A 27,358-nucleotide genomic window follows, 5' to 3' on the forward strand; every position below is an offset into this window, starting at 1 on the left:
GTCCTCCCTCTGCCTGGAATGTCCTTCCTCTGTCACCTTTTCCCGGCTAACTCCTGTTTATCCTTGAAAACCTAGCAAAGGCATTCTCTGCTTTCAAGAAGCCCAAAGCTCTCATCTTTGTCAAGGCTTTTTGTGTACTGAGTCCTGCTTATCTGCGTCTCTCTGAGACCACAAGCTCTTCTGGGCTGGGATCACTGAGGCTTTTTGATGGGATTTTTCTTCCTTTTTATTTGGTTCTAGAATCAAGTGTACAGGTTGCTGGAGAGTGCAGTTGGAGATGGTAGGCCAGAACCATTGACACATATTTGCTTAGTTAATAGAGTAACAACTGTTTTAAAGACTAAACATGTAAAATTCTATCTGTGCCTGAGAACAGTGTGACCATTAAATGTATAATTCTGCATGTGTCTTTCCTTCATTTTCATGCAGAGACCTAACTCCCTGTATATTCTATTAAATGCAGACATACAAATGTTCATCAGATAACCAGGTTTAAGTAACTGTGTAAGACTTTACCAATTTAAATTGGCAAATACTAGATGTACAGTAATAAGGTTTATTTAGGGGACTGTAGTGAGATCATGGTATCAAAACTGTTCTGTAATCTCTCCGAATCATTGCATTGTTTTGGAAAACTTTTATTTTCCTTAAGAAAGTTCTTGGTCTCTCAAAACTAAAATGTCAGTACGAAATACCTGCTCCTTTTCCTGATATTTCAGTTTCTAACGACAGTCCTTGTTCCTAAGAGATTTTATGTCATTCGAAATAAATAAGCCATTCCTCTCAGCCAGATCTGCCAGGCATCACCGTCAGTCCTATTACTATGAGAGTAACTTACTGGTAATTGGACGACATCAACAGCCTGATTTGTACTACAAAGGTAGATCTCACTCTGCTGCTTCATACCCGATGACCACTTACTGAAGACAGATTGAAAAGGGTGTGAAGACCTGCTTTTCAGAATGTCAATGAAAGTCCTCCTTTCCCACAAGCCCGACTCATCTTGGACTTCATTTTCACCTCTTTATCCTAATGCTCTTTTCCGTGATGTGACTCCTGACATAGGGCAGCCACCTATTAGTCACATGCCAGCACAGACTATAATAAATTTCCTGTGAGCTACCACCTTGAAGTTTATAATGCTTGCTCTCAGGTAAATCCCATCATATGTCCCATTGTACTTTTTTGTGTTTTTATCTGGGAACCTGGGGACACATTTGCAAGACTGAGAAGAACAATGAAGGTTAAGAACAATGGAAGAATTCTGTACAAATAACCAGAAACACCTTAATTACTTCAGTGACTTGATTAAAAAGAACTCAAGTGTACAATTGAGATCTCTGACATTGTGATTTTTTCATGTTTATTTCAAAGTAGCTTGGAAAGTTAGTCTTGTAAGTAGGCCTTATTGGCAAAGCAAAGCAAATTAAAAATAGCCAGTAATAAAGGGATTGTTAGGGCATTTTAGACTTAAACTACCCTTTCAGTACATTTGCACATTCTGGATGAAGTTCTGTAAAGCAATTGAGAGCTGTTAAAAGTATCTTGAATAGCATCGCTGAAATTGAGTATAAAATACTTTGTGGTCCCTTCAGCATCAAGATGCCTCATACTCTGGTTGTCTCTTGAGTTTTTATGATACAAGCACCGGGTATACGAACTGAGCTTTCACACCATACCCAAGATGCGGGCCACCCACCAGCTACAAGGCATGACAACTCTGCAGGCTGATCGGCAACCTTGATAATTATAAGGCCATGGATAGTAGCCCCCCAGGGGTTCACAGATCTTCTGGCAATGAGTGTAGCTCCGTCTGCATTCTATACAGCAGATTCCTTCGTGATCCAGTCTAGGGTCAAATGTCATGCTTTCCCCTTCCTGCTGCTGTGAAATAAAAGGTAATTATTTGTGTTTTCTTCATAATGAGAATTCTGTAGCATGCACATTATTTTAAAATAAGAACCTGAATATTTCACTGGCACAGGAAATCAGCATATTTTTCTCTAAGAGGTTTTCAATCGTAGAACCTAGTAATTCAGAATTCCTTCTAAAACATCAAGGAACCTTCCACCTGTCATGGGCAGGAAGGTCTTTTGTTTTTTGTTTTTTTTTTGTTTTTTTTTTAATGTTCCGTGGTTTCTCCATGCCTTTAATGAGCCATGGTTCCCACTCAGTACTGACTCAACTTGTTTTAAATAGGCAAACAAGAGGAAACCTGATTCAAAAGTAGCATTTTTGCCACTGCTAACTTAAGTCTGTGGAACACTGGTGCCATTTTATACTAACGGCCTCCCGGGCTCTTGGTGCACCCTTTGAAACTCATTGATCTAAGCAAACAGATTGTTACAACAGTTGCACTGGCTGAAAACATCATTTAGATTATCTGCCTCCGTTTCAATCTTGAGGGGTCTGTAACGCTCAGGAGAAGGTACCATATAATGTCTCAAAATTCAAGACCTTAAATTTTGCTTTGTACTTTCTATGTGCCATTATTATAATTACATAGTCATAGATGTAGTAAAAATCACCTACACAACCCCCATTTTCACTGCTGGAGATACCCCAATACTGGAAGGAACTTGCCCTCTGCTAAATGTATGTATCTGGTTTTCCTTTTCATAGATTTCTAGGGGGGGTATAGATTCTGTATTCTAATATGCTACTGAATTACGCTGCCAAGAAGCCCTTGATGTGTATTCTTTATTCACTTCAGTCTCTTTCCTTGGGGAAGTTGAGCCTGGGGAGGTGAAACACCAAACATAGGTTAGGCTTGAGCAAAGTGAACCTCACAACCCTATCATCTTTTGTGGAATACAAAACCTTAACTTTTTTGGGGGGAGGGCAGGGTTTTGTGTTTTTTTTGGGGGGGATATCAAAAATACTGGAAAGGGGAGACAATTGTGTACTGAACGTCATCTAGTTTTGACAGTTGCTAACCTTTTGTCAGATTTGCTTGACTTTTTCCTTTCTGGAAAAATTTTAAATTTTGAGGCGACTTTAAAGAGAACTGGAGGTATTGTGACATTTCAACCATAAATACGTTAGAGTGCACCTCTAAAACAATGTTTTGCCTACACAACTATGATGCCATTACCATACCTAACAAAATTAACAATTCCTTAACACCATCTGATAGTTTATGTTCAAATTTTATCGTCAGAATATTTGCCTTACTCTCCTAAACCATTCTTTTTTTTTATTCTTCAGACTCTTTCTGTTTGTGTTCCCTTATCTCTTGAACTTGGTTCATCTGGGACAGCAAAAAGAAAACCACTTTTTAAATTGTAGCTGACTTGTCTGGGGCAGAAAGAGTCAAAAGCCTGTCGGTTTAGGCATTTCCTCATTTGAGGGTTCAAAAAAGGTTGGTTAAGATCTGAAAGTTGGGAGGAAATCTCAGGTTGTTGCCCTAGGATAGTTCCTTAAAGGAACGTGTGAAAGGACTGAGATCATGGGAGATGTTTTTTCTTAAAGCTGAGCATGAAATAAAGGAAAACCTAATAAAACTGGAGTTTTTCAAGGAAAACGGGTCACTCAAGTCTGGAAGCTAGGCAGATAAAGTCACATCCTGCCCTTCTGTGAAGGGCTTTTGCCCTCTCCCTTGAACCAGATTTAGTTAACCCAGTTACCGGGGGAATAAACTATATTAAATTTTTCTGTTTGCCTATTCAGATTTTATTTATTATTTGAGCTTTAGGGAATGAAGAAGTACTGTGGTGCCCTGAATTTTCCAGTAAGCCTCTGGTCATTTAAAAAAATACATCTCTAAATCTTTCTAAAATATGTTAGTCTAAAATCATAAACTAGAAGACAAATTTGCAACATGTGAAACAGTATAGGACTGAATGGGCTACATAGGAAAAATATGCAAATGAATTGCCTGTCTATGAAAAGATGCTCAAGCTTACACATAATTAAAGACCAGCAAGATGAAACGATGAGAAGATACACTTTTACGACCAGGAAACTGGTAGAGATTTTTGTAAAGTTTGATAATGAGTTGGTGTAATTCCTTGGGAGGAGACCATTTGGCATCCTCCATTAAATAATGTAAAATTCCCATCTCCTTTGACCCAGTAGACCCATACATCTGTATTTATGCTAAAAATATATTCCCACATGTGTACAAAAAGTATAAGACTAATAACTCTGAATAAGGTAATGCCTACTGTGTGCCAAGCACTGTGCTAAGAGCTTTGCCGGCATTACCTCATTTACTCCTTCCCTCTGGGGCATGTATGAGGTTATATACTATTAACAGTATCTTACTAAAAGAACAAAAGGGCAATAATCTACATGTCCATCAAAGTGGAACTAGTTAAATTTCTGCACATCTACCCCCACAATGGAATATGATGTGGCCATTAAAGTGAATGAGGTGATCTATGTAGGAGATCCAGAACAATCTCCAAGAGGTTGTAACTGGAAAGAAAGCAAGATACAGAACTGGTGTATGCTCTCGTGTTAAAAACGTGTATGTTCATGTGGTACACTTTCTTGTGCAAAGAAAACTGGGCAAATATCTACTGTTAATACGTTGCTCTGGGGAAGGTGTCTGAGGTGAAAGAGAAACACACCTCATTGTACACCCTTCTAGATTTAAATATATATATATATATATATGCATGTATTATTTTTTCATTTAAAACACTAGTTGCAAAAATTTATTCTTTTGTTCCCTGCACTTCTAGTAATAGTAAATAATATTTTGTTGAAGATTTGAGACGTTTTTAGAACGTTAGTGCCATCCTTATAAACACCCAGTTCCCAGTGTTTCAGTCCAAAGTGTTTTATCTGTGTAAGTCTGTCTCCCACCTGGACTGAGAGCCCCTGAGGGCAGAAGTTAACTCCTGCCTGTGTTCGATGCACAGGGCGTGGAAGAGAGCAGGTCCTCAACAAATGTCTGTTGAATGAATGAATGAAGTGGTTATAGAGGGAGTAAAGAGAATACTTTCAATTCTGTGTGCTGTCCCCTGGACATGTTCTTGGAAACATTTTTTTTGAATAATCCAATTCCTCATGTGGATTTGTCTTTATGGATTTGCCCGTGCCTCAAAAAAAGGAGAGCACAGAAAACAACTTTGTGTAAGGGTTACAGCCAATACGGATTTCACACTACAGAGACCATGCTTAAGTGTCACCCTCATTTTATAAACTTTGTGACAAATCAAGATGTACTTTTAAAGTAACTGAGTAAAAATCTAAGTTGAATACTAAGTGCTCATTTGAAACTTCAAGTAGAAATAACCACCACTTCAATGTTAGGTTCAAGGGATTCATCAGCAGTCGTGACAACATTGGTACGTACGTGGTAAGGGTTGTCTGGATTGAAGGGTTCTGAATCCTCTTGAACACTGGGTCTGGTTTCATTATTTGGTCCTCCAGGGCCTGGGTTGCCCCGTGGTCCACTGCGTGGTCGTCTTGTAGTAGTTGTAACGATTTTTCTTGCCAATTCTCTTCTTTCTCTCTGGATTTCTGAAAAAAAAAAAAAAACAATTGCTGTACATTCATTTGTTTGGATAATTAAGGAAGTACTGTGTTTATCAGGGTAAGAGCATAAAAGGGTGTCAAAACACATTCTTACCCAAATACTGAAATTTGTATTGATGATTTTTTTTAAATAATAAAGCATGTTTCAGTGAAAGTCTTGGGTTAGTAGATAAACATACAGAAAACCATATAAATATAAAACTTATTTGGTTTTATAAGTCCTAACAGACAGATACTGTGAGATAGCTGACAAAAACCCATTCTCAATCCTCTGTTTCTCTACCAGCCTCTACTGTAGGGGCTGAGAAAGTAAAATACCACTTGCTTGCCTAGCCTCCCTTGCAATTAAGAGAGACCAGATGGAATATTTCTGGCCAGTGCGATGTAAGCAGAATATATTGGTGCAGTTTCTGAGAAAGCTTTTGCTTTCTTGGGGAGAGAAGACCAATACAGCTTTTTTTCTGTCTTGTCTTCTTTTCTTGAACATAGATAAATCTCGGTTACGAGAGCCAATTTGTGACCAGAAGGGATAGGCACAAAGATGATAAACTAGCATGCTGTAGGTAGCAAAACGGACAACGAGAAAGAGCCTTGCTGATACGGCTGAGTAGTTGACAATGCCAGAAACCTACCTCCAGATGTGTGACCATATGAATAAAAACCAGCCTGTATTTATTGAAACCCCTGACGGTCAGGTATGGTTACTTGCCGGCCTGAACATCTCTTGTTTTTTCAGTAAGCTCCACACCCAACAGGGGGCTTGAACTCACAACCCTGAGATCAAGTCACGTGCTCCGCCAGCTGAGCCAGTGAGGCCTCAGCCCTGTGCATTCCGTATGGATTGACCATAGATGTCTAAAGCCTTATAATTTTCAGGGGATTAAAAATCGTATGGTGGAATAGAGCAAGCAGATGCTTGTATGCATGAGGGCATCACGGCTCAGTAGGGCCAAGAGACTTGGCCAAGATCACAGGTTGGGTGGCAGAGTCAGGAGCCGAGCAGGCCCTGTCTGGCTCCCGGCCAGTGCTCTGGTTCATCACACCGCCGCCACCCGTGGCTGCCGAATGACGAACATGGGAAGGGCCACACGGTGCGTGGGCTTCAGTGTCTCAGGCTCATTTTCTTCATCTGTCAAATGGGGATGATGTATCCAATTGGCAGAGGAGTGATGGAGCCCAGTGTTGTGTCTGAGGGTTTTGGCACAGCATTTGGCCTCTGATCGCTCGTGTTGGGTGGCGAGGACTGCGTCATCCCAGGCTATTTCTGAGGCCCTGGATGTGCTCTACGGCCACGGAGAGCTTCCACGGATCATTTTTTAGGTTTCTGAGCTGTTGGCTGGAGAGGCATCAGAGCCCTGGATTCAAATCTCAGCACCCCTTCTTTTAACTAACCGAGTGACCTCTGGCAAGTTCTTCAATCCCGGTGAGCCTTGGTTTCTTCATCTACAAAACGGGGTTAGTTCACGGCCGACGCGTGGACGGGTGCTAAGGAGTGGCTGGGGCCGGCCGCGGGGCTCTGGCACAGTGGCCGGCGGGTGGCACGCACAGCTCCGTGGCCACCAGCCCGGCCCTGCTCTCGCCCTGCGCCCGACACACACGGAACGTGCAGGACCTGCCAGCCCAAGGACCCGAGCCAGAGGCTGCTGGAGCCTGGAGTTGGGGGGCTTCTAGGAGAACGGGGTGGGGGGGACCGAGCATCCTCAAAGGGGGGTTTATTTTCTTGATCTTTATCAAATGCAACTGCATTTACGAGAGACTGAGCAAAAACGCCTCATGTTTAAGGTGTGTCCTCTTCCACTCTGCGCCCAGCCCCATGGTTACTGAACCCTCTTTGGCCCCGGGGGCATCTGGGTGGTTTCCACTTCTCTGGTGCCGGATGTCACGGGTCATCCTGGGGTGGGTGTTGTGATGACTGAATAGTTAAGATGCGGTCACGCTGTGGGCGCTGAGGGGCCAAGCTGCACCCCGGATGTAGGGAGCACACCCTTTCCCAAAGGGTGGAGGCACTCACTGTCAGACGAGCACCGGCTTCCCTCCCCACCCCGCCCTCTTGGCCCTGCTCTGTTGTCCGTAGCGTCTGCTATCCTACCATACGATTTTCTCATCTTAATTTAGTGTTTATTAACTGCCTCCCCCTTGCTCCAGTGTAAACTCCCCGAGGGCAGGGGTTCTCTCCTCTGTTCTGCACCAATGCACCCCGACTACCTAGAACAGGTAAGTGGTGCATAATAAGCCTTCAAGAACGTCTGCCGAATAAATGAACTCTCTGGGTAAGAGGCTTGTCCTCAAACAGAAGGCGAGGAGAGAGCGCTCTACATGGTGGCAGAGTCAGAGGCTTTTTGTCCTTGACTGCACAAGGTGACAGGTATTGGAGAAGTAGTTCCTGGGGGCTGGAAAGCAAGAAGGCCCCATTCCACGTGGAGGCAGGTGAGGGATCAAAAGCCAGCACTTGACAGAAGGCCACAGAACTGAGTTGCCAGCACCCACTGGAGCAAGAGCATGGATGGCAAGAGGGACAGTCCTTTCGGCAGCACCCCCGCCCCCCAGGCCCCAAAAGTGGAGACAGACACTGCTCATGCTACTCCTCCTTCCTAGGCCGGCTTGTGGCCTCAGGATCCTTCTCAGCTCTTCCAGAAAGCCACTGCCGGTGGCCTATAAGTTGGATCTCACTTGCTTTGCCTGAGTCAGAAAGTAACCACCTCATCCAGGCTCTGGGACATAATGAGACTTGTGACCCGCTGGAATGAATTAGTAGTGACAGAAACAGAAGCCTGGACTTTCTAAGCCCGCTGAGTTATTTTTGTTTTTGTTTTGTTTTTAATTGTGCTAAAATATACATAAAATTTAGCACCGTCACCATTTTTGACTGTACAGTTGAGTGGCATTGCGTGCATTCACATGGCTGTGCAAGTGTCTAGCTCCACAGCTTCTTTCATCTTGCAAAACTAACTGCACCCTTTCTGTAATCACTGCCCGTTGCCCCCTCCCAAGCCTGGGGGTTTTAATGCTGGTATTTTATTTCCATGCTCCTCACTCACTGTCCAATAAAATCTTCCAGAAAACATACATTTCTAGCTGAGCCGTGCTGGGAGAAAGGCCTTCCTTCCACACTTGAGCCAGAGCCACAGAGTAGGCCACTGGGGGGTGGGGTGACCGTGGTGAGGAGTGAAAGGACCCCTGGGGACAGAGTAACTCTGGGAAAGGGGTTGGCCCTTGGGTCCACAGCCAGCTCCCAGGTGTGCTCCAACCTAGCCCTGAACCCCAGGGGCCCTTCATTTCTTTTCACGGGGCTTGGAAGCTGATGCTCGAGCCTCAAACTTGAAGAATCTCAACCTATGACCACAGCGGCTTTTGGCTGTCCCATAATTCTAGGTGTGAGCATCACAAAGATCCAGCAGTACGACACCGTCTTAGTCCCTCGATTCTGTGCCGTAGGAATGAAAAAAAAAATGTAAAATTGGAAAGTGCAAATGGATGAAAGCAGAAAGAAGGGGAAGTGTCCTAAATAAAAACGGCAGGGAAGGCAGGATGCAGGGGTGCCCACCCTGATGGGCTCCCACTGTGGAGGGGCTCCCAGAAGCTCACGCAAACGGGGAGCCTCCCCAGCAGCAGTAAGAGAATTTAAAATGTCACCTCTTGGATACGTTGGCTTCAGCCAGAAAATAGGAAGGTCGCCACAGAGTTCTAAGATCCTAGAACTCAAGAAGCTGTTGTCCTTCACAGGCTGGTCTACAGCCACCCAGATGAGAGAATTTTCTTCGTATTTAACTGGCATGATCTTGCCTTCCTGCAAATAAGTAAAAATGAAATGCACTGAGCAAAGGAGACAGTGACATATGCTGCGTATTCAAAGTGCTGGTACAAGATGATTCCGCCTAATAAAAACTTAATGAGAATTGTGTGTGGGTGTTGGGGGGAATGTGCGGGGTGGGGGTGTGTATGTGGGGGATGTGGGGTTGTGGGATGTGTGTGTGTGGTGTGTGTAGTGTGTGGTGTGCAGGGTGGGTGTGGGGGTGTGGGAGGTGGGCGTGGGGGTGTGTATGTGTAGAGGAGTATGTAAGGTAGTGGGATGTGTGTGTGGTGTGGGGAGGGTATGTAGGGTGTGGGGTGCGTGGAGGGGTGTGTAGGTGTAGGGGGGTATGTGAGGTTGTGGGATGTGTATGTGGTGTGGCATGGGGAAGGTATGTAGCGTGTGGGTTGGGTGTGGGGGTGTATGTGTAGGGGGTATGTGAGGTTGTGGGATGTGGTGTGGTGTGGGGAGGGTATGTAGGGTGTGGGGTGGGTGTGGGGGTGTATGTGTAGGGGGTATGTGAGGTTGAGTGTGTATATGGGTGTGTGTAGTGTGGTGCATGTGGGGATTTGGGGTGCGTGGGGTATGTGTGTGGGGTATGTAGGGTGTGTGTGTGGGGTGTGTAGGGGGGCATGTGTGGGGTTGTGGGGCATGTAGTGGTGTGTAGTGTTGGGGGGGGGTAGTGTGTGGCAGGGTGTGTGTCTTTGTAGCTCTCTTCACAATATTGTCTTGGCCCCTTTTGTCGCCCTGCCTTTGGATAACTGAAACGTGTGAATACTGAATGTCCTGAGTGGAAGTGAAAATTACTTGATAACCAACTTTCAGACTTAGGTTAATCTGATGTTTTTGATCAAAGATTTTTTTGAGGAAAAGCAATTGAATGGACTCTGAAATCCTATAAAGGAGAGAGGAGCCCTTCATTTGAAGTGAAAAATCCTTTGGGGTTTTGTTCTGCAGCTTCCAAACAACAATGGAAAAAAGCAAGTGATTGGTTCTTTAATGTCTTCAGTTCAAAGTATTATTTAACATAAACCATTTCTACATTTCCCAGCTATAACAAAACACATTTCAGATGTTCCTCGCATCAAGCACACCACTGAGATTTCAAAGCTAAACCCCGGATTTTCTTCTACAGCAAGATGCTGAGAACTGTCTGATGGCCCAGGAGACAAATTTATTTTGCCAGGTTGTTCCTTTCATATATTTATTAGTTTGCAATAGGTTGGAGAAATTAAAATGTTTTCTCCATGTTTTTAGCTAAAAGCAGCCCTTCAGTTATACTTTCTCCCCCAGGTTTATGGCTGCATTAAAACAACTCCAAGGTATTGGAGGAAGCTACCACTCAGGTAATCCAGTTATTTACCTTAAATTAAATGGCTCCATCCAGGAAATGAATGCTCTTTGGGTACAGCAGCTTTTTAAAGTTACACAAAACTGATGAAAAATTGATAAGAACAAGTGGTGCATCAATCTACTCCATCATAATCTGAAGTGGGGGGGATCCCTGGGTGGCTCAGCGGTTTGGCCCCTGCCTTCTGCCCAGAGCGTGATCCTGGAGTCCCCGGATTGAGTCCCACATCGGGCTCCCTGCATGGAGCCTGCTTCTCCCTCTGCCTGTGTCTCTGCCTCTCTCTCTATCTGTGTCTCTCATGAATAAATAAAATCTTTAAAAAAAAAAAATCTGAAGTGGGCAGTCATCAGGGGGAAGAGTGGAGAATGCAAACATCGCATCCTACAAACTAGGAACGTGAGATCCCCACCCGCCCCGCCCCAATTCGCCTCCCCTGCCCCTGCCACGAGGTCCTGCTCCTGTGTGAGGCTGCAGTGTCCCTGCCCCCAGGACCCGAGCTCTCAGACTCTCCAGCAGCCAGGGGTGCCCGTGCGACCAGTTCTAGACTATGCGGTGAGCCCTGAACCAGGTCAGGTGGCTGGGAGGACTTCAACTTCTCCCAATTAAAGGGAAGTCACAGTTGGAAGGCACTGCTCAACCTCCTCCTGACTCCCTTACTTACGGGTGATGTTTGGAGCTGGAAGGAAGAATCAAAAATAAAAAATAATAAAAAAAAATTAAAAAAAAATCAGCGCTGCAGCCCCCTCCCTCCACATGGCCTACTATGGAGAAAAACAAAGCCTGCTGGGTTAAGTCACTCAGAGTGTAGTTTTCTGCACATTCTCGATTTATGCAGACACATTGCCTGAATCTGGCTTTGTCCACCAGAGGATCCACCAAGCACAACCCAACTAACGAAAACAGGGCAAATAATTCGCCTCTATGGTCTAAGAAAAGAACCAGACGCAGACAAAGCTCCAAAATGCTAAGCTGTTCATCACGGTGAGTTATTTCTATATTCCAATAATTATGTTGAATCGTTATTTGAAATAGTGAAAAACTGAAGACGGCTGAAGCATTCGAGAACAAAAGACTTTTAAAATTGTAACCGTCTGATGACATATAATATATCCATTACAGTCTACACTTGAGAAGAACTAAAGTGAAGATAAGAATATTTTGAAATTTTGAAAAGAATATCGCACACACCCGCACATGAAAATAATTCACCAAGACATTAACGTTAACGTTAACATCTGTGGGTTAAGCGATTGTGGGGGATTTTCTTCTCTGTTCTTTTTTATGTAGTTTCCAAATTTCCTATAATGACCAAGTATTGGTTTTGAAAAGCAGAAGGAGCAGCAGCAGCAGAAGAAGAAAAAAAAACTTGTTTTCTAAAAACCCTGGAAATGTTCTACAAACTTATGATGAGGTCTCGGTCAGCTCCGGGTGGAGAGCTGGCCCTCCTGGAAGGCAGGAGGGGAGAGCTGGTTTCTTCGTGCATTTAACAGAGGAAAACCTAAAGGATTCTGCTTTGCAGAAATTGAGCGCTAGGACAGGAACAAAATGGAAACGCAGTAAGAGAAGCTCAAGGCTCAGAACGAAGGTCTTGGGCTCATCTTGAGGGTCCCTACGGGTGGGGTCACACTGGGAGCCCGAGTGGCACAGCTCAGGAGAACAGACTGTCACATGGTGGAGCAAGGAAGGTCTGGAAACCATGTCCCCCGGAGGAACAGTTTGGGGAGACCTGGGAGCAGAGAAGAAAGCTGGGGACAGGGCAGCCAGCTTCAAACACTCACAGGTTAATCTTTTAGCTTTTGTTTTGCTTTGTTTTGAGACACCTGCGGCTGCTGCTGCTCCTATGACAGCAAACAATTAGGCAGTTTCCAGGCCAGCACCTTTGCTTCCCCTTATTTTTCCTCCTTTCCTCCGTCCTTAAGGGAGCTGAGGCCTGCTTTACCTCCCTCTCGGGGATACAGGAAGGGCCCTAAGCTGATCATAATGGAATTAGTCGTTTATAGCAGCAGCCAGGTAGTCATTATCTAGTAGGTCCCAGGGCCTCGGGGACAGGATGCAGACCCCCAGTGTGCAGGTGACAAAACTCAGGTTGGAAGAATCGAAACCACGTCCATAGCAAGTGGCAGAGCTGGGATTTGAACCCCACGTTTTCCTTTTTTTTTTTTTTTAAGATTTTTATTTATTTATTCATGAAAGATAGAGGGAGAGAGAGAGGCAGAGACATAGGCAGAGGGAGAAGCAGGCTCCATGCAGGGAGCCCGACACGGGACTCGATCCTGGGACCCCAGGATCACGCCCTGAGCCAAAGGCAGGTGCTCAACCGCTGAGCACCCAGGCGTCCCATGAACCCCGCGTTTTCCTAACTGCAAAGTCTATCTTCCTCCTGCTGCCCCTGCCACAGCTCAAAGGGAAGACGACAATGCATGTGACCACTTCGTAAGGCCTAGAGCATCACGTGAGTGTAAGCTATTAGATGTGTCTCGAGAACTCTGTGCAATTCTTAAAGTGAATTTTTATAAAAATCAAGCTCAAAGGTAAGTTGTGACTAATAAATGGAAGAAGTAGGCTTTTAAAAAAAAACAACAACAAACCAAACTCGCAAGTCTTGACACGTAGAACAGGAATGAATACATGTAAAGCAGCTGCCCTGAGCTGAGCTGGAGCCAAGGGGAAGAAAGCGTAGGGCCCAGAGTGGGGCACAGGGGCTTGTGCTATTGCCCAGGAGGGGAACGCCCCGTCACTACTTTTCTACAAGGGGCGGGGGTGGGGGGTGATCAGCGGTTGGGTGATTTTCAGGAGAATTCCCTCCCGTACTGAGTGGAACTGAGGCAAGAAAGCTCCTGGCGGGGGGATGGGGGGGCTTTTAATGAAGATTTTGTCACGAGATGTCCTTTACAGTGTTCTCATCACTAACCAGCTCCTTCAATGTTAGGGGAGCAAGAGCCATGTGAAGACCGAGCCCCTCTGTGCACTTCTACAGGTTGCCCGACACTGTAAGGCATCCCGCGTGCAGATCTCTGTGGACCGACCAGTAGGACCCAAACAGTTTCCATTCCTTTGGCAGAAAAGGAAGGGAACCCAGGTTCCGGCCGCGGACCCATGTGGGCACTGGAGCCGGCGAGGGCCAAGGGGTGGGCGCTGTCCCCAGCCGGGTGCTGTCCCCCAGCCGGGCTCTGTCCCCCAGCTGGGCTCTATCACCCAGCCGGGCGCTGTCCCGGAGCCGGGTGCTGTCCCCCGAGCCAGGTGCTGTCCCCCAGCTGGGTGCTGTCCCCCAGTCTGCTGTCCCCGAGCCGGGCACTGTCCCCCAGCCGGGATCTGTCCCCCAGCCGGGTGCTGTCCCCCAGCTGGGCGCAGTCCCCCAGTTGGGCGCTGTCCTGGAGCCGGGTGCTGTCCCCGGAGCCAGGCGCTGTCCCCCCAGCTGGTTGCTGTCCCCCAGTCGGGTGCTGTCCCCCAACCGGGTGCTGTCCCCCTAGCCGGTCGCTGTCCCCCAGTCGGGTGCTGTCCCCCAACTGGGTGCTGTCCCCCAAGCCGGGCGCTGTCCCCCCAGCCAGGCGCTGTCCCAAGCGGCTGTCCCCCAAGCCGGGCGCTGTCCCCCCAGCCGGGTGCTGTCCCCCAGCCAGGCGCTGTCCCCCCAGCCAGGTGCTGTCCCCCAGTCAGGTGCTGTCCCCCAGCCGGGTCGCTGCCCGCAGGCCCGAGGTACCCACCAGTTCGGAGGAGATGCTCTGCTTGGTCGCCGTGCCCACCTCAGGAACGCGCGCCTTCACCTGCGCCTTGATGTAGCACTTTGCTCCTCCGGCAAAACGGATCCCGGTGATGCCCTGGGAGAGAAAAGTGTATCCGCCCGTCTGTCCGCCTGGCCGTTGGTTCAGCGCCCGCGGGCACGGGCCGGCCTGGGAAGAGCCGCACGGACGGGCGGCTGCCCGTGGGGAGCGGACCGCGGAGCTGCATTTCCCAGAAAGAGAACTCGGAGGCGAGGTCAGGGCCCGCCAAGCGCTAGCGAGAAGCCAAAGCAGTGCCCGGGGCAGGAGGGCCAGAGGGTGGTGGCTGGGGACCCCCTGCCGGCAGGCCCGGGAGCGATGCTGTCTTGTCCGCGCAGCCTTCCCTGACCCTCCTGGGCCAAGCGGCCTCCTCCTCCCTCTGGAAGCCCCCACCCAGCATCCCCCTTAGTGTCATTCCCTCATCGGACACTTAGCCTTCTGTCCCCGTGTGCCTGCTCCTCGGCAAGGTTCTGTCCCTACTCAGTTATAGGCCTCTTGACATCGGTACCTGAATCTTTTGCTTTTAGGGTCATCCCACAAAGGTTCTCAAAACCTGTGGGTGGGCCCAGGGGCGCCTGGGTGGCTCGGTCAGATAAGCGTCTGCCTTCGGCTCAGGTCCTAATGCCAGGGTCCTGGGATTGAGTCGGCATCGGGGCTCCCGGCACAGCGGGGAGCCTGCTTCTCCCTCTCCCTCTGCCTGCCGCTCCCCCACTTGTGTCCCCCCACCTCCATTGAATGAATAGATAAGATCCTTAAAAAAAAAAAAAAAAGATGCAGGCCCCATTCATTAATTCCATGAATTCAGATTTTACCTAAGTCACCAAGCAGGGGAAACTGTAAAGCTTCCTACAACACCAGGAGCGGACCTTTGTTCCCAGGCCTTACCCGAGGACTTGGATGCTTTGTTTTTGTCACCTATGAGACACAAACAGTGTCTCCTCCGTCAGCCCAGGGACCAGCCTCGAGGGAACCGTCAGCCTCAGGGCTCCAGGCACGGTGGACGGCTCGGCCCCAGTGCTGCGGCAGGTGCATCGGGCATGACAGTCCTTTCTGTCCCGGGAGTGTTTCCTTTCCCCCTGCTGGTGTATTTCCTGATGAGCGAGGGGCCAAAAACGGTATGAAAAGGCCTCCAGACTGTACGCCATGACAACACGCACCAACAGAAACCCAAACACCTCAGCGTGTGCATCCTCTGCTCAGCTGAGACAAATGCCAGGGGGACACGGGGCTGGTTCTAGGATCACTGCCGCACAGCCGTGGTGGGAGGGCAGAGAAAAGCATTCAGAAACCTCCGGGTCCTGGCTCAGGACTCGGCCCCCTTCAGTAAAGAGCCGAGGACACTCGGGGCAGGTTGGACCATCTGTAGCCTGAGAGCCAGCAGCCCTACAACAGCTGGGGTGGGGGTGGGGGGAGTGCGGAGAAGGCAAGGCTCCCTCTTCCTGAAGCTCCTCTGGCTCTGCCTGGTGGCCTAGCTGGCCGTGTGCACACGCGTGACACAGGTGTCCTGGCATCACCTCTCACCCAGAGAGAGGTTGGTAGCAATATACTCGCTTTCTCCAGGGGGAAGGACTCACTAGGCACCAAAACCAGCCAGAGAGATTTTGAAGCCATAGATGCCTGGGGATCCCCAACTAATTGGCCTGGGGGCAGTGCCCAGACACGGGCATGCTTCAAAGCCAGGGTGGAGGACCAGCCATGCAGGGACAAAAGACCTTATTCAGGGTGACAGTGTTTAGATGACTGAAATAGGCTGCCACAGATTGAATGGTATTGTTCACGTCACCCAAACTCCTGTGTTGAAACCTACACCCCCAATGGGATGGTAGCTAGAGGTAGGGCTTTTGGGAGGTGATGGGGTCATGAAGGCAAGAGCCCTCGAGAATGGGATTAGTGCCCTCCTCGAAGGGACCACAGAGAGCTCCCTCGCCCCTTCTGCCTCGTGAGGACAGAGTGCGAAGACGGGCCCACTAGGACCCGGAAGCAGGCCCTCAATAGACGCTCATCTGCAGGTGCCTCGACCTTGGACTGCCCAGCCTCCAGCCCTGCGAGAGGTTTCTGGTGTTAAAGAATAACCACCCCGTCGCTGGGAATCTGTTACAGCACCTTGCGTGGGCTAAGACACGCAGCTTTCGAGTCCCAGTCTCTTCTGCACCAGCAGCAGCTCACAAATTCTCACTTGCATCAAAATCACCTGGAGGACTCGATAAACTTAAAGGCTGTTGGGTGCCACCTCCGGAGTTTCTGACGCGGTGGGTCTGGAGTGGGGGCTCCACTTTGCATTTCCCACAAGCTCTTAGGTGCTGCTGCCGCTGGTGGCCCAGGGAACACAGTTTGAGAACCACTGCTCCCTGCTCTCTCCGGAAGGCCAGCTGCTCTTGTTCCGCATGTAAATCTAGGCCTCACGGTTTGAAAACCAGAAGGCAGTGGGGGCCGGGCGGCAAGGGGAGATGACTGCCACCCCAAGCGGTATGTTCTCTTCACTTGGAACCCTCATATCCTGTAAATGTGAGTTGCAAGGGAGGAAACACCCTATAACACCCTATAACCATTACTGTTTCCCCAAAGGACAGAGCTGATTCTATTGAAAGATTCGCAGCCCCGAATGTGAGTCTAGTATTGAGTTAGCTCTGACAGTCTACACGCTGCGAAGAGAACTGAAACCCCCACAGGAATGGGTCCCGTGGGAAGGAATTCACACATATTAACCACCTTGTCTGGCTACAAATCCATATCAAGCAGCCAGACATATTAAGAGATTAAGTGGAGGGAATGGAAAAGCACAGGAAAGCCACGCAAACCTCCTGTTTTTGCAAACAAACAAGGCCTTAGGAGCTGGTGATAATGAAGAAATCTGCTACCAGAGATAATGAGCGCAGGGTCCAAGGCTCTAGCATGTTTTAAAATAGGAATCAGGTGATTTCATTTTAGCTACACGTTTTTTCTGTCTAGAGGATCTCATGGATTTCTGTGGCTTTATGTTTTTGGGTTTTTTTTAAGATTTTATATTTATTCATGAGATAGAGAGAGGCAGAGACACAGGCAGAGGGAGAAGCAGGCTCCATGCAGGGAGCCTGATGTGGGACTCGATCCTGGGTCTCCAGGATCAGGCCCTGGGCTGAAGGCGACGCTAAACCACTGAGCCACCCGGGCTGCCAGGATTTCTGTGGCTTTAGACCAGAAGTTTCCAACAAGGGGTCCTTCCCCCAAGAGGGCACTTTAGAAATCTTTCAAGGAGTGTTTGGTTGTCACAAAGACTAGGGCTCTCCTGGCCTTCCGTGAGCAGGGCCCAAGGGTGCGGGGCTCCGGAGAGCCTGGGGAGGTCCTGGTCCCTGGGGCCTGGCTGGAAAACTGGGTTGTATCTGCCTAGCATCTAACACCCGCTTACGTATCAACGTAAAGTGACTTCTGGCATAGCTTCAATGCACGATGACATTCTTATTTTCTCTTTTTAAGATTTTATTATTTATTTGAGAGAGAAAGAGAGAGAGAGAGAGAGAGAGAGAGAGAGAGAACACAGAGGGATAGGGAGAGGGAGAAGCAGACTCCCCACTGAGCAGGGAGCCCGATGTAGGGCTGGATCCCAGGACCCCAAGATCATGACCTGAGCCAAAGGCAGATGTTTAACCGACTGAGCCACTCAGGTGCCCCTCTATTTTTTTTTTTTTATTTTTCATTTTTGGAGGAAGGGTTATATTGATTTTTGAAGTCACTAACTTATGTACCAGGTAGGTCACACTATTTTTTTCTCTAGCTTTTTAAATTAAAATGTGCATATATACACAAAGTTAAAAGAATTGTGTAGTGAACACTTGTACATACCCACCACGTTATTCTATCTTAATTTCTAACCAGGCTTTATGTTATTTAAATGAGTTATTAGGCCAGAGAGGGTTGGCTTAACCCAATAGCACTGATGCTTTCTAGAACGTAACTCTGAACAAACCCCTTTTTGTATTCCTTGGGGTCCCGACAAAAGACCTTCCTTGACCCACCTCTAGCCAGGCTCCTCTAAATCCTCCTTTTGACTGGGCCCCAACCATGGGCTCTACTTTGGCCAATTTATTCCAGTTTCAGCAAGAATCCTGCTGAGTCTGCCTTGGTCTGCCCATCCTCTATGTCTGACCACTCAAGCTTGCCTTGAGCAAAAATCCCGTTGGTTCAGTTTAGTAAAGCACTACTCTCTCTCTTAGCCATTTTCTATGCACCAATACCCCAACCCTGCTCCTTAGCTATAAATCCCCACTTCTCCTGATCGAATTCAGAGTTGAACTCAATCTCTCTCCCCTACTGTAAAACCCCACTCTAGTAGCCCCCCCCCCCACCTTGGATAGGGTCTGCTGTCTCTTCTTTACCAAGTGGCCTGAATAATCTTTTCTTTTATGGTAGAGGGCCTAGAGCCTTTTGTTCAATGCTCTTCCCTCTCAGGAGGGTTTTTTCCCCCATTGGCTCTACTAAAATCTTGATGGGGTCCTAGGTTAATAGGGGAGACTGTTCGCCGTTCACTATTCAGAGCCTTTCCTAACCTGGCCCCACTCTCCCTCCCCTTCTCCACCTTCCACCACACTGGGCTACTCAGAACTCAGCAGGCCCTGTGCATTTGTATTCAGTTTTCTTCTCTGGGTCTGGAAAGCCCTGCCTCTATGTCTCTGCGAGTTGAAACCCTAATCATTCTTCAGGACCCGACTCAACGGTCACCACCTCTGTAAAACCTGCTCCAATCTCCAAATTGTCAGCAACTGCCCCTCTGGGTTCCACAGCACTCTGTTCCTAGCTCTGTTGCAGCATGCTTCCGGGCTGACCCTGCGTGGAATGTCTGCCTCCCGAGGGAGGGAACAGGTGTCAGTTAATCTTTGCATCCTCCATGCTTAGCACTCTCCCTTGCACACAGTAGGTCCTGACACCCACCTCTTGAATTTGACCGATGGTGTAAAACACAGGAGAAAGTAATAGCGTGGGGACCACAATGGCTGATGCATGTGTTTTCAAAAGTCGAGGCTTGTTTAAACTCGTAACAGGTTCTATCCATCAAAAAAATGTCCTACTCACCAATTCTGACTTAGAGAAATGTGGAAGCTATCAAAGAGAATTGATCAGTTTGTAAAATATTTGTGGCCCTGTTGGCCTATGAGAACAAAACACAATCAATACCATTATTAACCGAAGGATTATAAAACAGAAATATAGGTTTGGGATTAAAGTATTTTAAAAGTATATTCCTGATTCATGCACATTTGAGAGAGATGGATCTTCACCTGTGTAGCTACCTTTGCATATCTTGATATCGTGACACATCATAGGTGTTCAATTCTGTTCTAGATTGAATGATATGTGTGTGGGGGGGGTGCGGGGGGTCATGTTTTGTCGTCTTACATTGAACGGTACAAAGAAAAAATGCTTTTACTTTGTCCTGGGTCTGGCAGTAAAAGCCTTTAATAGGTCCAGAGAAATGATCTTTGTGCACTGACCAGAACCGTTTGCAAAGCTCCGATTAAACGGAGTGCAGCTGGTCACATGCAGGGCTGCAGGGCCTGCCCCCACCCCACCCGCCCTTGGGAGAGCCCATTCTGAACACAGCCCGTCCTTGTCATCAGCAAGGAAGACCTAACATCACCAAGGCTCTCTGGAAGGTTAGCATCCGTTTGGTATTCAATAGGACTTGTGAAATGCGTTTTGGCATCAGCAAGGGGAGCTCTTTCATTCAAATGAAAAGCATCTCCACTTTTCCCCATCAATCGGAGCAAGGCGGGTCGATGAGATGTTTGTAGGCCAATAAACTATCAGAAGAGACATTATTTTCAAGTGCCTTTTTTCATTATCAAGTCTCACCTACTCCATCTACAGATTTAACAGGAGAACACAAACAGGGATGCCTTTTCCTCATCTTAGAACATGAGGAGAATAAGATATGTATGTGGCCAACCGGAAAGAGGGCCCGGAGTGCCACTGTCTTGCAGAGGTACCCCGAAGCACAGATGCGTAGCTTGAGGTCTCAGAGTTGCCTGTAAATTGAACTTTTGAAAACAGACGTGTTCACCCTTTTCAAAGGAGACTCGAATATTTTATCTGTAATTGGCCACAGTCAGGAAACCTAGGATTAAGATAGGGGAATTTCTTCAAGCTCATTTTCCGGAATCAATGGGAAATCTGAAGAATTGAGAAAAGTGCATAAACAGGTCCCACCTGTTGTTGACAAGCTTGTTAGATCATACAATTTCCCCTCCCCTCTGCAAGTTCACATTTTGGACCTCGGAACATTTGGGGATGTTTTGAGCATTTTATTCACCGTGTTACAGAAAGCTGCTTGGAAAGAAATAGCGCTCTGGAGTCCTTCTGCCAAGACTTTATATAGTTCCAAGTACCTGTTCTTTTCAGTGCCAAGGTGTTTTTTTTTTTTTTTTTTTTTTCCATTCTGGAAATGGAAAGGACAAACCGTGGTCCTTTCTCAGAGAGAGAATATGCTGCATAATGTATGTTGAACTAGAGGCACCATGACGGCCATAAAGAACAGTTACCACTTGGTTGTGTGTGAGACATGTTGCTTCTCCCTGGATTAGGAAAGTCTTCCAGGCTTGCCTGGCTAAGCCCTCTAAATGCATGAAATATACTTACGTTCTGGAAATCATTAACTTCAATTGCTTCTTCAGCTCCACTTCCCATTTTAAAGGTCTCCAGGTTGTTCCCAGTATCTATTTCCATTGACCCATCTTGTAATTTCCCATTGATACTCATGGTATAATGGACGTTGTAAATCTGGAAGGGAACATAGGAGTCAGTGAGGCTTTCCTTTGAGAGCGATGCAGGGCTTATCTTTAGACCTGCAGTAGACACATTTGTTAGAGACACACCAAATCATCGTTCATAGTAATATATTTGTATATGAGGACTTCATCCATACACCAGTCACTTAGTACAATGAGTTCTTTAAAAATACCTTAAAAGCAAAAGCTTTGGTGATCTCTGATACTTATTCAAGTAGCTCAGGGATTTGCCATCCTGGCTGTGCATACAAGTATGTGAGTAGAAGCTCTAGATCCAAGGCATGCGTGACCCGCCTGGATGAACCAAATCAGAACCTGTGGGGATGGGGCTTGGACACAGATCTTTCTCTTCCTAGGTCAGTTCTACTGACTCTGACTTGGCGGTCAGAGTTGAGAGCCATTGATGGATGAACGGTTAACCAGGCTGTGAACTTAACAAGTCTGCAGTGGCACCTCGATTTGAGAGGTTTTTAAAAACCCCGCTGGTTAAGGTTGGGCCTGGGGTAGAGTATATAGTCAGGACTACAGACGGGGCTGGGATATGCCTGATGTAGAGCAGTCTTTGTAGAGAGCAAGGTCAATGTGCACATCTGTTTTGCTTCAGTGTGGGAGTTAGTCATTTTAATGATTGTGTGGACAGGCATATGGTGGTGTAGGGCATATTGTTATGAGCCATGTAGGGGAAGAAGGGAGGGAGACTTGGCATCCGAGGAGAGCATTGGCCCAAGAATCAGAAAAACGAGTGGTCACACCACTTAGCCCCGGGTCTTGAGAGTTGTCTTGGGTGTAAAATGAAGAAGCTCGCCCTCAGAGATGGTTTTCATTTATGTTCTTAGAGCTCTGAGGTTTCAGAGGTGGCCCAGAGGGGAGGGTGACAGGGCAGGTGGGACTGTGACATCACCCTTTCTTTCCCGTCCACCTACAGTTTGACCAGAGTGGCTCTGCTTGTTTATCTGTTTTATGTGTTGGATTTCTGAATAAAATCTCTCTCTTTTTAGTATATGTGCTACTGAAGCGAGCACTCTTTTCCTTTTTAAAGATTTTATTTATTTACGAGACACACACACACACACACACACACACACACACAGAGAGAGAGAGAGAGAGAGAGAGAGAGGCAGAGACCCAGGCAGAGGGAGAAGCAGGCTCCCTGGGGGGAGCCCGATCCCAGGACCCTGGGATCACACCCTGAGCTGAAGGCAGATGCTCAACCACTGAGCCACCCAGGTGTCCCTTCTGAGTAAAATCTTAAGAGGAACTTTGTGAACTATATGGTTTTTAGTTTACCACTAAATTAGATCGTCCAAAGGGCTATCTTACTGTAGACATCTTGTTAGTGCACTAACTAAAAAAATCACACACTGCTCCTGCCTAGGGTGCTGTTGCCCTGCTCGAACTTTCTCTGTATTGTAGGGTAGTAGGTGGGTCTTCCCTTCTCTTTCTTTTTCTGACTTAGAAGCATATATGTATGTGTGTGTGTGTGTGTGTGTGTGTGTGTGTGTTCTTATAGCTTATATAACATATACATATCTTATATATAAAATATATATAAGTCAGAACTGCAAATAGCTCAGGTTCCATTCAAGTCTGATTTTTCTCCCTCATTATGAAGAAAGGCCGCTACATGGACAAACACGGGAAGAAGTATCTCATTACTGGGTCATTGCTTGAGGAAAACTCATTGTCACCAGACCCTCGGAGCACAATTTTGCTTTACCAGCAGAGACATAGAAATGGCTTTGCGGGCCAGTCCCTTTTCGGGCCGCAAACAGCCTTTGCTCAGCGGAACAGAAGACACTGGCACACTATTTCAGCCCAACATATCTCAGTGCCCTGCCTTCCCTCCCAAATGTGGGTTCCTGCAGTATTTTGCCCCCCCCCCCCAGGCTTGCCTGATCAGAAGAACCCCTTTTAGGGGTTCGGATTGAGCTGGAGGCTGGAGCACGGCCCACCAGTCTGTTTTGACTTTGCATCCCAGGTGGTCCTCATGATCAGATCAGCCCAGTTGGGGAAACCTGTTTTCTTTGGCTGAGCCAGTGCCTTCTGCAGGTAAGGCTGAGAAAGCGGGCTCTGTTCTGTCCCCGTGCTCTCTGGGCAGCCACTGTTTGCAAGAGCTGGGTATGACCGGCAGTGGGAACACAGCAGACCACGTCTGCGTGAGTTCCTGCTGGCACAAGCATCCTTCACTCGTGCAATAGGAGGCTGTGTGTGTGAGAGAGAAACCACTGCACGTAAGCTTTTACTAGGAAGGCAATGCAAAATTTCAGGAATGAATCGTTTCCAAATTCTTTGCAGGTCTTAGGGAGACAAAATTATAACACCAGCAGAGCGGCTTGTGGTCTTAATGTTACTTTCCTCCACCACCGCCCCCTTGCCACTTCTGCACCAGCAGAAGCTCCTGGACTGGGCATGGCTATCGGGTCCTTTGTGATGTAGCTTTAGCCCATCCCACAGAAGGAGCACACTGCAAGGCCCAGCGGTGAGAGGTCTGTGCCCTCCTGGTGTGAATGGTGGGAGAGCAAACCAAAGTGACTTCCAAGGTACTGGGCCCTGAGCTCAGGAGGCGGGCCAGGTGGAGCAGTGATCACATTGCCTGCTCTGGGCCAATGGAGCTGTTGGCACCCAAGGCGATATTCTAAGTACTACGGAGTTTATTATTTGCCAAAATTCTGCTCAGTGTGGTGCCTTTTACAGCCAGGAATATTTGCTAATGAGTTTCTAATGAAGCCTGGGTTCTGTAAGATTAATGACATAATGCTTGGGACTATATTTCGAAAAATCAGTCTGAGAATAAAGGCCCCGAGCACTGACCTCATCCCCTCATCCCACAGGGCAGGGCTGTCCGCCACTTCTCATTGGTGGGACCTTCCCCATAGTTCGAAACCTGTCCCATTTACAATCACGCAGGTGGGACATGGCCTCAATATTTCAGCCCCATCACTTGTCCCCCCAATTATCAGCACTCTGATGCTCCCTAGTCCTCCAGCCTGTCCTGAGGGGATTTACCCTTGTGAAAGGGAGAGGAGGTGATTGACAGCCCATTCCCCTCTATAAACAAATACAGAAGAACAGAGGAATGGATACCCCCAAAGAGTGGGGAGTCCATTTGGTGGGAGACATCTTTTTGTTCGACAGAGACTTACGTGGATTGCTATCCCTGAAGACAAGTGTAAATAGTACACCTGTGCATGTGCAATGCTGAGATGGTGCCACATGTACCCTGTTTAGTATTTTAGTGATTTGTTTTTCTGACTTAAGTAATCTAGAGCAGCACCAAATATTTTGGGAGTAAAAAAAAAAAAAAAAGATAACCATGATTTTCTTCATTCTCCTGCCTGTCCGGGAAATAGAAATAACTTTGATTCTTGGCAAACAATTCAATATTCCTCTGGAGTCTTAGGATTTAATACTGCTGCTCTCTTGAACCAGACCCTTGTGGCAAAGTACAAGGTGCAAAGAGGGAACCCCACTTTGTCAGCAGGATCATTCAGTCTCTCTCTTTTTAGAAGCTTGCCCGTTAGTTGTGGAATAATTAAATATCAAATGGTATTCATTTTAATATACATCATGTCTAAAATCCCTACCGTCCCCCCCAAAAAAAAGCAAAGCTATTTTTATCTCCAAATGACCTGTACCCCTGAGGTTTTGTCATCTAAAAGAAAGCATTTACATTCGAATACCAGACAATTTCCCAAGGATGACAATCTCAACCCTGCTATTAATGGAGATGTAGATCTTGAAATTGTTCTTCTGCTCAGATCTGCTGCTTTCAAACATGAGCATCTGGCCTAACTTCTATATTTAAAATACAAATACATTAAGGCACTTTTCAAATATACACAAAATACTGTGCAGTTCTGATCTTACAAATCGATGCTGGTAAATTTGATATAGTCTCTAAAACAGACTCAGTGCTAAATGGCATGATTATCTACAGTAGGCATTTGAGTTAAAAATACAAATTATGCAGTGACTGCAGAAGATGTGATGTGTAAAATGGTTGAATTGCTTTCAGCACCATTTTCTCTAAGTACTGGAATTCGTTCATGCTTTGAATTTCATGGTGGGAGAGAGGGGGAGTGACAAACAGCAGTCGCAGATCCTCTGAGGGTAGTGATTAAGAAAAAGCCCTTTGTGTGTATCCAGGAGATGGAATTCTTTTCCATTAGCCCAAAGCAGCTTACACCAGGCCTGGCAATGGTCATCAAGATAAAAATGCCCCACCTCTTTACCTGGGTGAACCAAATCCAGAGTGCTCAGAGAACGCCCTGGAAATCCACCCAGTCAAGTCAGAAGCGCTTTTTACACTCCTTGAGAGCTGGGGTTGCTTTACAACGAATAGTCACACACAAGGAAAGTAGGACAGCAGTTAGTGAAACAGTTACCATTAAATCACACGTGACTAGGCCAGCATTGATTTTTTTTAAAAAGAGATTTGCCACCTTTAAGGAAGTCAGACTATTTCTTTGCCTTGGGGCCGGAGAGAAGGGAAAGGCCTCAGCCATCACCCAGTCCCCTTTCTTCCCCCGGGATGAGGCCGGAGAGGAGAGGCCTCACCCGCAGCCCCTCGACGGTCCCCCTGGTCCCCCTGTATCGATCGTAGCTTTAGCTCCCCACGCAAGCGCGGGGCCGGGAGCCCCAGGGAGGAACCTCCCTCGAGCGCCCGAGCTGCCTCTTCCCGCTCCTCTAGGCGGGGGGGGGACTCTCCCTGCAAACCCTGACTTGCTTTCCCACGAAGTTGCCAAGAGCAGAAAGGCGCGCGGTGGTGCTGGATGGAGGGGGGGGGAGGAGGTGCCCCGGGGCGGGGGGGAGAGTCTGCGGGGCGAGAGGGGACCCCCCACCCCGAGGGGACCCCCCACCCCGGGGCACCAGCGCCCTGGCTCCCCCCCCCGCCCGGGGGGGACCTCCCCGGCCTGCGCACCCCGCCTGGGGGCCGCACCCCGCCCTCTGGACTCACGTGATTGTCGCTCCCCTTCCAGAAGTAGAAGGCCCCGATGGCCCCGAAGAGCAGCAGCACCGCCCCCGAGATGAGGACCACGGCTCCCACCTTGAGCAGCCGCGCGGGGCTGGAGGGCTTCACGGTCACCGTGGCGTAGGCCTGCGGGCCGGGCGGGGGCGGGGGGATGGGCAGGGGGGACCGTCAGGTCTGCGCCCCGCAACCGGCCTGGGGGGGGGGATGGGGATGGGGATGGGGATGGGGAGCGGCGCGGCCCCTCTCGCCGCGCTCCCTCCCGCGGGGCCCCAGTCCTCGGGCGCGGCTGGGTGATGCGCACTCTTCTGGCGGAGCAGAAGGGAAGGGGAAGGGAGAGGGGTCTGCGGGTCCCGAGCCCCGCACCCTCACCCCTGCACACGCGCAGGTGGGGGCGCCCGCCTCCCACCTTCCGAGGTGCAAATCCTGACCCGGGGCACAGGACCCAGACGCCCCCTCCTCAGTCCGGGCCCCACCCGTCTGCGGGTCCGAGCCCCCCACCCCATCCCCCACACGCGCAGGTCGGGGCGCCCGCCTCCCACCTTCCGAGGTGCAAATCCCGACCCCGGCAGGGACCCAGGCGCCCCCTCCTGAGTCCGGGCCCCACCCGTCTGCAGGTCCCGAGCCCCCACCCCATCCCCCACACGCGCAGGTCGGGGCGCCCACCTCCCACCTTCCGAGGTGCAAATCCCGACCCCCGCAGGGACCCAGACGCCGAGGCCGGGCCCCTTGTGTGGCCGGAGCGGGCAGCGGGGCCGGGGATCCCCAGCCCGACTCACCGGGGGGCTGCAAAACTCGACGTCGTCGGGCCCCACGAGGGCGATGGGAACTTTGTCGCAGTTTTCGGTCATGGCCGCGGCGGGAGGAGCGAGGCAGCGGGAGGCTCGGCGCGCCCCGGCTCTGTCCTGCGGCCCCGACGGCCCGGGCTCTCAGCGCCGCGCAGGGCCAGCCCAGCCGGCCCACCCCTTCCCGCGCCTCACCTCACCTCTCCTCCCTCCTCCCCCCCAGCGGCCCGGGAGCTCGTCCTGCATTCCCCACGCTCCCTCTTCCCGCCCTCCCGGCCTCCTGCCCCTCACCCCCACCCCAGAGCACCCCGAGTGGGTCCCGGTCCACGGAGGATGCTGAGTCCTGGGACCCCCAAATGTGAAAATGCCAGGACTCTTCCTATCATCCAAGGCTCTCTCAGAGCACTCTGCTGTGACACCTGGCTGGGGACCCACTTCCTGCCTCTGTCTGTGCATTGGGAGC

The 27,358-nt window shown here is 48.8% G+C and overlaps 1 protein-coding gene across 2 annotated transcripts; it reads right to left on the reverse strand.

Moving 5' to 3' along the window:
- Positions 1-1,341: 1,341 nt before the first annotated feature.
- Positions 1,342-27,067, reverse strand: CNMD (chondromodulin). Of its 2 annotated transcripts, none has more exons than XM_025478138.3 (7): positions 26,890-27,067; positions 26,099-26,239; positions 20,993-21,133; positions 14,330-14,443; positions 9,121-9,274; positions 5,306-5,472; positions 1,342-1,881 (listed from the first exon to the last, which is right to left on the reverse strand). In XM_025478138.3, the coding sequence occupies exons 1-7, from the start codon at positions 26,959-26,961 to the stop codon at positions 1,669-1,671; spliced, it is 1,002 nt and encodes a 333-aa protein (XP_025333923.1). In that variant the 5' UTR covers positions 26,962-27,067; the 3' UTR covers positions 1,342-1,668. The 2 variants fall into 2 exon arrangements, with proteins under 2 accessions (XP_025333923.1, XP_025333922.1); XM_025478137.3 differs by having other exon boundaries at positions 1,342-1,884; positions 26,890-27,064.
- Between the last annotated feature and the right edge of the window lie 291 nt (positions 27,068-27,358).

This window comes from Canis lupus, chromosome 22, assembly GCF_003254725.2.
Source record: "Canis lupus dingo isolate Sandy chromosome 22, ASM325472v2, whole genome shotgun sequence".
Lineage (NCBI taxonomy): Eukaryota > Metazoa > Chordata > Mammalia > Carnivora > Canidae > Canis > Canis lupus.